A 10,000-nucleotide genomic window follows, 5' to 3' on the forward strand; every position below is an offset into this window, starting at 1 on the left:
AGAAAATCGATGGTAGAACTTGTTTATAAAAGTAATTGTTTCTTCATAGGATTATATATTATTATTATTAATTATATTATTATTATTACTATTATTATTATTATTATTATTGTTATTGTTATATATTTTGTAGATATCATACCAAGAGACATGTGTTTTATAATATATCACTAAACGACTTGATATTATTTTATATATATCTATTTAGAATATCTAAATAAGAATCGACGATATTTACGCGTTGAACCCATTCGAATCGCATTGAAATTTATTTTCTGTCTTTTACCTTTTTTTCTAACCATTTCCAATAACGTTTTCCACTTTGGTGGTATATATCGCGAAAGAAAACGGCTTCCCTAGGACGTTTTCCTTCCTTCGATTCGATATATGTCGGAAATTCTCTCTGAGTTTTACTCATTTTCTCTCTCTCTTTCTTTCTCTCTTTCTCCTTCTCTCTCTCTCTCTCTCTCTCTCTGTCTCTCTCTATTTCTCTCTCTCTCTCTCTCTGTCTCTCTCTATTTCTCTCTCTCTCTCTCTCTCTCTCTCTGTCTCTCTCTATTTCTCTCTCTCTCTCTCTTTCAGTAGTAGTCGAATAGAACGACGTTACATTCGCGGTATGTCGTTCCCAGCTTTATCCCCTTTCGCCTTTGCTACATCCCTTCTTCTTCCTCTTTTTCTTTTTTTTCTCTTTTTCTTTTCTTAGCGTCAATCTCTTTTCCGGTATTCGACTTTCACGAATGTGTCGTGTTCCCATGAACGAGATTGAACACTGTCGAAGTAGTAAGAGATGAATGAGAAGCCTTTTACTTCTCGAAAGTTTTAAACGTCCTCCTTTACTTTTTAGATCTACCTGAATGTTGACTTTTATCACTATTGGTTATAGACAACATACAATTGAAGTCATATATCTGTGTGTTATCAGCGGATATAGAAGTTTCATGATATAATTGTTTTTCGTAGAAAATAAAGATCATCGGTTTGAAAGATTATGTTCGTCAAAAAGAGGAAAAGGAAAAAAGAAAAAAGAAGAAAAGAGTCATCTCTTTCATGTTGATTTGAATATTACTTATCGCTCTGCTGAGACACGACGAGCATCCACGTTTTCATATTATTTTTTCCTATATCTTTATTCTGCTTTATTCTTTTTCTCTTTTTCGCATTCGAATTCTATTTATATTAAACTGCTGAGAGAAAATAAAAATTTTTTACTTCTTCAACTTACTTAACCCAAGAAGACATTCAACGAGGCTAGAAACAGTAAGGGGTTGTGCTGCAGCTTCAAGGGTGGCATCTCGATAAGCTACGAGAAGGAATCTAATTGTCGAGCTCGCTTCGACTCGATTGCATTCAGACAGCATGTCGTGTCTCGTCGTTGCATCGGCATCATCAATATTACGTTTCGAATGTTCGTGACTTGTTTACTTTATTATTATTGCGTTTCTACATATATATATATATATATATATATATATATACATATATATATGTACATATATATATGTATATATGTATAAATGTTTCTGAGAACAATTTTGTTTAAAATTTGTTATTTATTTTATTTGTTCATTATTTTCGAGCGTAAAAAATCTTTCTTTCTCTCTCTCTCTCTCTCCCTCTCTCTCTCTATATTTAATATAATTTTGCTTTTCAAAGAAATTTCAGTATTCTTATATTAAACCTTAATGGTCCGGAAGTATTTCAAGAAAAGATAAAAGATAACGGAACATAGATAATAAGCAGAAACCTAATTCACAAAAATAACATGGCACAATATTTACTGCATTACTAGTACGTATAACAACAATCACAGCGATAAAAATAATAAATCGGTTCTTGCTGCTATATGCGCGGCATTGGACCCAGTAAGTAAAGTACAATGCCGCTCATATGGTTCGTTATGGCGGTCCGTTAAGGGTTAATTTCAATTTTCAAGCAGTAACGAATCGTCTAAACCGAAAAATCTGAATACCAGTAGACAAAACACAGATACTTACCGGTGTCCGTGCTTCCGGGCAAAAGTATGGCGTCGTCTCGAAACCACGAAGTGACGGTAAGATGTTCTTTGATGTCTTCTCGTGCCGTACAAGATAGCACAGCGTTGCAACCCTCGACTACTGGCGATCTGTTTACTCTTACGTCATATCCGGACACCGTGAGTACTGGAAAAGGAAGAAAAAGAAAAGAAAACACATGAAATTAGGATAAAAAATATACGTTTCGTTGAATTATTGATATAAATTTTATAACTTGAGAGATAGAAACAATTCTTATTAAAATATTTCGATGATATTTTAAGCAAAGCAAAGCAAAACAAAAAATTGAAACGAACCGAATTTAAATATATTTTTATGATGAAAAAAATTTTATTATTTGAACAAATGAAAGTAAAGTATTCGTTAATAGATTTGAACGTTCAAATTTTCATTTGATTTATATTTTAATCATTGTTATAGAAAAAAATATATCATATATCATTACGTAAAAAGAAAGAAAAAAAAAGAAAAAAAGAAAAAGCAAAATTTCTTTGCAGAAATTAACATACTAATGTAACTCGTTTTAAATTGTTTATAAAAATTGGATTATTTATATTTAAATGAATTCTTATCAGTTTATACATTCGTCGATAATTAAAAGTGACGTTTCCTTTTTTTTTTGTTTTTTATGTTGTTTTTATTATGATTTCTTTTTTCTTGAATGATGACAAAGCGTCATATTGTTTAGAACAGGATTATCATTCGTCTAGGCATTTGCACCGAGAGATAAGCTTTGCCTTTCCAGTTTCAAAAGCGCTCTCACCCACGTTGTCGTTATTACGGGCGTGAGAGCGCAGGACGTAGCGTTGTTTGTCGGCCAACTATATTATTCTCTCTCCCTCTTTCTCTTCTCTCTCTTTCTCTCTTTCTCTCTCTCTCTCTCTCTCTCTCTCATATATAATATTCTCCTCTCGTTGTTTGTCAACTCGTGGCATAGAACGCGTTTATGTGATGATAAACACGCTCGTTAACTTTTCAGTCGGGACGCTTTCTTAAATTAAGCTTCGTGGATCATCGTTGAGGACGTTGAAGAGAGTTGTAACATTAAAGGAGGAGGAGGAAAAGGAGGATAGAGATAGATATGGAGAGAGAGAGAGAGAGAGAGAAAGAAAAAATGGAGTTGAGAGGGAACGAAAAGAGGCATAGAATGAGAAAGATATGGTGAGGAAATAGGGATGAAAATGAGACGACTTTCTCGCTCGAGGATTTACGCTCGTCGTCGTAAAAAAGGAAACTAAAGAAAACGAGAGAGGACACGAAGGTAAAAACGTGGTCGATTTTTTGAAAGGGTGGATAGGGCTTATACGACTAACGGGGTTATAATGTATCTCCTTTTAAAGATTTAGCTACATTACGGACAAATTTATTATTTTCAATCTGCTCGAATGAGGTTTGAATCAGATTGTTATTGAGGTGTCTTATTAAACATATCGTTATTATTGACGAAAATAAGAGTGTCATCTGTTACAGGAAAACTTTTTCATATTGATCAATTAAAGTTTCACTCTGATGTTCATTCGTTAGTAGACATTTTATTCGTAAATGATAGCTCATTTAGATAATATTCCTGTGACTGTCACATCTCGTTATTAGAGAAAAAGAAAAGGATTATATAATGCACAGTGAATAATGGTATTATAGGGTCGAGGTAAACATTTTCATTCTTTTCTTTTTTATTTTATTTAACTCTAATTGACTCAAAGGAAGACGAACTATAGACAAGAAAGGAAAACAGTTCCAGAGAGTGAGAGAGAAATATATATATATATATATATATATATATAATATATATAAAGAGAGAGAAAGAGAGATAGAGAGAAAGAGAGAGAGAGAGAGAGAGAGAGAGAGAGAGTGAAAAGGAAAGTCTTTATTGGCTAAGTGAGAGTATTCAGAAAGTAGGTGGCTGATGGCTGTGGGGACGATGCACCAGCGCACAAGAGAGACTGAATAAGGAGAAGTGGTAGGGATAAAAGGTTTAAATAGTCGGACAAGAGAAACTACTCTCTGCGATTCTACGGGAACGTTTTATGAAGCCAATGAAATTTCTCGTGTACAAACAGCCGCTCATAAACGTAGCGATTTCATAATACTTTTCTTCAAATTTCTTTCTTTTTTTTTTCTTCTTTCTTTTGCTTTTGTATATCATGATAATGAAAGTACATTACTTGAATTTAACTCGAGAAAGACAGAAAGAGAGAAAGCGAGAGAGAGAGAGAGAGAGAGAGAGAGAGAGAAATTTTATAAATTTGCAGTTTGATAACCTTTCGCTTTTTTCTTTTTTATTTAATTTTTTTCTTTTATATTTTTTTATTTTAATAAAAATATATTCTTAAGAAAAGATTCATTCAAAAGGAAAGACTCATAGACGGATATGGAGTCCCAGTACGATGTCACGTGTAATCTCGTCGGCTTCGGCGCAAGTCAGCCATGCCAGCAGATTCTCTGGGGATAAAGGTATGGCCGGTTGAATTTAATCAACCGTCGGATAGCAGAGCGAGAGATGGATTTCCTGATAAGCTGAACGACTGGATGGAGACTTACTTGTGCGAGAATGGTATAGAGAAAGAGAGAGAGAGAGAAAGAGAGAAAGAGAGAGAGGGAGAGAGAGAGAGAGAGAGAAAGAGAGAAAGAGAGAGAGGGAGAGAGAGAGAAAAGTGTAGAAAGACCAGTAATACAGTAGGTATAGTACTCTAGTAAGGGATCGAAAAGAAAATATAGGGAGAATTCACCGAGTGGCTAACGTGGGAAAGTATATGCGAAATATAGTTCTCTTTTCTAGAGACTAGTGTCTACCTTTTTCTATAGACTTTACTTCGAGTTTTGCCAAGGAGAATTGACCTCGTAATTTTAAAATGTTACTTCTACTATCTTTTTTACGAGAAGGATAAGACAGTAAGAGAGAAAGAGAGAGAGAGAGAGAGAGAGAGTAGGTATCGAACGTACCATAGAAAAAGTTTTATTAAGATAAATATATCGAATTATTCTTGTTTTAAGTTGAAAATAAAAGAAATTAAATATAAAGAAACTTGGAAAAGAAGGAATTACATGTAGGACACGAAAAAGATACTTTTTCTTGTTGCTTTTTCTTTTTTTTCACTATATTTCTCTCTCTCTCTCTCCTTCTTCTTCTCTATCTTTCTCTCTATCTCTATCTAGTCCTCTCTCATTTTCTCGACGAAGCGAGTGCAACTTGTAACGATTCGCATAGAATTCCGTCGTCGTTTGGCTTTTTTTTTCTAACGTCGAAAATTCGGAGCTTTTCGAGAGGCGTTGGGACGACATCGGGTAACCGTAGAAAGAGAGTTCTCTCTCTCTCTCTCTTTTTCAGGACACAGAGCAGGTAGTGGAAATACGTAAGCGAGGATAAAATTGCGAATAAGAGGAAATAGGATGAGAAGAAGAAGAAGAAGAAGAAGAAGATGACGACGACGACGACGACGACGACGACAACGATACAACGACGGAAAGCTGTTTGTCGAGAAGAGTAAGAGGATGGTGTGGAAGAAAGGGGGTGGGAAAGAGAGGAGGAGGGATGTGAGAAGAGAGCTACGTGGATGAAACGAAATGTGCAAATGAAGCCAATATGCGCAAGATATCCAGCGAGGCGGCAACGATATTTCTGCGAATTCGTAGAAATCGCTGAAATTAACTTTACCCTCCTATGTCGTCCTACCTAAGAGGACTACCTCCTCATTTTTCTTTTTCTTACTTCTTTGCACTCTCGTTCGATATACACCCTCGTCCTTCCCCTTCTCCTTCTTTTTCTCCTTCCTCTTCCTGTTCTCCCCCTCTTTTCCCTTCTCTAACTCTACCTACTTTCCGCATCTTCTACTTCTTTTCCTTTCTATCTCGTCTATTTTCGGATAAATCGTCGTTCTCGATTCCTCCGGGGTAAAGCCGATATAAAGTGTATAAAAGGAGCCCGGTGAAAAATCATTTTGCTCGGGCGAGAAACGGTAAAGTCGTTTCGCTGTTTCGGAGATTAGAAATTCGTGGAGGGATAACTTGCTGGGTCCCTCCGGGATATATAACGTTTTCGCAATGTCGAGGTCGTGAGAATTTATAGATCGAGAACGTTGGAATTTTGATCCTTTTTTAGTAGAACTTTCCAAGTGAATTCACAAAATCTATCTCAGTAAGTATGCACCGTATATGTATACGTATGCGCGTATATGTGAGAGTGCGTGAATTTATCTCGAACAATCGAACTATTCAAACGAAACGTATCGAAGATTGCTGTTACTCGTCTTTGATCTATTCAGAACGTAACAAAACATATATTCCTTTGTTAGTTTATTACAACGTACGTTTTTTTAAAGATCTTTACAATTTCTAAGGTATCGTGTGACGACTGTTGATCGTTAAAATGATAAATGAAAAAAAAGTAAATATAGTTTTTAATACAACTTGAAAGATCTGGACTTGGTTTTTGTCCTGGTGTGATTATACGAGCCATCGTAAATTTAATAAAGCGAACGTGCGGATAAATTGAACGCGTTGAATATTCATCGGACGCCATTTTTCGATCGCTTTCGAGGTATTAACTATGTATGGGAATACGTTTCTCGGTTTCGGCCGATAATAATTAATAAAAAAAAGTATCATCATTCCAACGTGAAAAAACGATTTCATATAGAGAGAGAGAGGGGGGGGGAGAGAAAAGTAGAGGGACGATGAAGAATAGAAGAGGAGGAGGAGATACTCGATATCATTTCTTTTTTCTTTTGTGCAGTGTGCACTGTGTCGACTCTCATATATTATTCCTGTGCCACCTTGGGTCATCTTTGACATGATAGCGTCGCAAAGATAAAACGAAAAACTAGAAAAATGAGGATCTCACGGAAAAGAGCAGCATCTTCATCTCCTATGAAAACGATCGGCGATCTTTCAACGCGCCAGGTCGTAACTTTCCTCGTTGTTACTTGTAAGCGCACGTACCAATCTTCTATTTTATATCAGACATTATGATATACGTGTCGCATGTGAGAAAACATTTTGTTCGAATTTTGGAACGTTTCCTATAGAGGACGTAGCATTCCAATGAATTCATACAACTAATATTGGAATTCGAAAGTTCATCCATCCGGTTATATATATATGTACATTTTCATAATGTAAGGAGAAACATTTTATGCGACTTATGATTGGAATTATTGATTTAGATAATAGATTAATTGAAAATTTTCAAATAATATTTAATCAATTTTCTTCATTCTCCAAATATCACAAAACTTATTATTTAACGATAGCAAAGAACTATCAAACATTTCTTTCTTTTTTTAATGAAGTATGAATCACAATGTCGACTACCTATTGAAATTTAGATTATTATCGCTTTTATCGCAACGATTACGCGATGAAACATTTCTCCTTTCAATTTTTTCCCCCGTCGTATCGTCAACGAAACTATGCTTGAAAGTGCGAGTCGACCTTCGAGAAAGAGAGAAAACGATGAAGAGAGAGAGAGAGAGAGAGAGAGAGAGAGAGAGAGAGAGAGAGAGCGAGAGCGAGAGAGAACAAGTCGACAATAACTTACTCCCTCTGATCTCCCCTATCCTCCAAGCTACCGACATTCCGTTCTCTTTGAAGGATAAATCCTTTTGGATGGTGGTACATACACACGAGGGACTGGCCGATGTCATTTCAGATAAGTTTTTCTGCCGGCTTGAAAGCCGGCTCGTTTGAAAATCGTTTCGCCGGGAAGCCGCTCGTTCTTTCCATTCACGCGTGTTCCGTGCATCAAGAACTAAGAAGTAAAATAGTATTTCAGAAGGGCTCGTAGACAGAAAAAAGAGATGGATAGAAAAAGAGTAAGAGAGAGAGAGAGAGAGAGAGAGAGAGAGAGGGAGAGGGAGAGAAAGAAAGAGAAGTAGTTTGAAACGTACATTCGAGTCGGCCAGTTTGTACGTCCAATTAAGTATAACGTTTGCTTATGGTTATCGTCATACGCAAATACGATAATAAGCCAAGTCCCATTTCCGTCGCGTTTCAATGAAAAAAAAAGAGAGAAAGAGAGAGAAAGGAAGGAGATAATTAAGGAAATGAAAAAGAAGGGAGCATATAGCAAGCTATGTGTTGTCCCTATGAGTGAATCTCTTGAAGAGAGTTTCATTCACTTGCATTAAATAACATGCTTGAAAAGGGATGAAAAAAGGATGGAATTTGGTGTGTACATTTCGTTGAAAACAAGATTGTTCTTCTAATTACGAGCAAACTCGAGACAAAGTTCATATCTTATAAATAACAAATAGCCGACGATGAATCAAGAGTTTATTCATTTTTAACTTTGAATAAAAAATACAATACTTTGTATAATCGATTTTCACACTTTTCATTGTCAATGTAAATTCTTATTTGCATTTTTCAATGAGAGAGTGAGAGAGAGAGAGAGAGAGAGAGAGAGAGAGAGAGAACCAAAGCGAAAGAGAGATTAGACGAAGTGAAAGTACATCGAGTCAGAGACTACATGTTTTCTCTTCCTCTCAGTAATTAAGTAGAGCTTTTAGGTATAATGTGTATTTTCCGGAATTGCACGAATGTCATTTCCATGTTTAAGTGTTGATGTTGAAAAGATGTCTGAATCAGAGAGAGAGAGAGAGAGAGAGAGAGAGAGAGAGAGAGAAGAGAAAGAGGGAGAGAGAGAGAGAGAGAGAGAGAGAGAGAGAGGGAAAAAGAGAAGGAGAGAGAGGGAAAAAGAGAAGGAGAGAGAGACAAAGAGAGAAAGAGATAGAAAGAAAAAGAGAGAGAGAGAGAGAAAGAAAGAGATAGATAGAAAGAAGAGGAAAATTGAGAAAGAGAGAGAGAGAGAGAGAGAAAGAGGAAGTGAAAAAGAGATAGATAGAAAGAAGAGGAAAATTGAGAAAGAGAGAGATAGAAAGAAGAGGAAAACTTAGAAGGAAAGTAGCAAAAGGAATGAATCCAACTGGCGAATGAAGAAAAAGGAAAGAGAAATCAAAAAGAAGAGGAAGGAAGAGAAAGAGAGAGAGAGAGAGAGAAAGAGAGAGAGAAATGAAGGGATAAGGTTAGAGGAGGGATGAAATCTTGCTGAATGCCGGGTCACTCGTTTAAATAATTAAACGCGTAATTACCGCAGGTAGGAACGCATTTTAATGAACGGTTCGTTCCCTCTCGCTCTCCAGCGAGCAGCTTTGGTCGCCTTGCAGTTTTTAACCCTCGCGATACCACCACCATCATCGCCATCGACATTAGTAGTAGTAGTAACATCAACACTACGTCAGCACTAATGTGGACACAAGAAGAAACCGTTTGGAGTAGGCGAAGCACATGAACGCGTTGAGTTCTTGACTCCGAGAGACTTGAGAAAACCACCACCGTTCTTTACCCCCACGATTCACCCTTCCCCTTTTCGAGACTTTCGGAAAGGTAAGTCGAGAAACTTTGTTGGTTGCGAGACGTTTCTCTTTCTTTCTTTCTCTCTCTTTTCTTCCCTTCTCTCTCTCTCTCTTTCTTTCTTTCTCTCTCTATTTTCTTTTCTCTCTCTTTTTATATGAGTTCGTTGGAGGTTCGGAAGATTCAAAAAAAGTTCTTTTTAAGACTTCCTTTACAACTCTCTCCGGTATGTTTTTGTAAAAATTTAATATATGTTAGTAATCGATAAGTTATTTTTTTTTTTATTATTGGAATAAATAAAATCGATTTAATTCAAAATCAATAGATCAATAGAATCAATAAAATCAATTTAATTTAAAAATTTTTATCATTTTATCGTTTTTTATTTTACGGATGTTATACGCGTGTTAATATTGTTGGTTTTTTGTTAAAAAATTATTTAGTTTTATCTCTCTCTCTCTCTCTCTCTCTCTCTCTCTTTCTTTTTATATATATATATGCACACACACACTCACATATGTGCGCACACAAGTATGATTTTTCTGGGAGAAAGAAAAATAAAAATGACAAGATAACCGCACGACTTTCAGTGTCTCGAGACTTTAGTTAACAAGGTG

At 35.9% G+C, this 10,000-nt stretch overlaps 1 protein-coding gene across 14 annotated transcripts in view; it reads right to left on the reverse strand.

Annotated features, from left to right (window-relative positions):
• The window catches only part of LOC124423986 (Down syndrome cell adhesion molecule-like protein Dscam2), a 167,263-nt gene that overhangs the window by 21,644 nt on the left and 135,619 nt on the right, over positions 1–10,000 (reverse strand). For all 14 annotated transcript variants that reach the window (XM_046962413.1, XM_046962416.1, XM_046962414.1 and 11 more), the window contains one exon: positions 1,995–2,159. In XM_046962413.1, the coding sequence (XP_046818369.1) occupies positions 1,995–2,159 (165 nt within the window). The remainder of the gene's footprint in view (positions 1–1,994; positions 2,160–10,000) is intronic.

The sequence above is a fragment of the Vespa crabro genome, chromosome 4, assembly GCF_910589235.1.
Source record: "Vespa crabro chromosome 4, iyVesCrab1.2, whole genome shotgun sequence".
NCBI classification, from domain to species: Eukaryota; Metazoa; Arthropoda; class Insecta; order Hymenoptera; family Vespidae; genus Vespa; species Vespa crabro.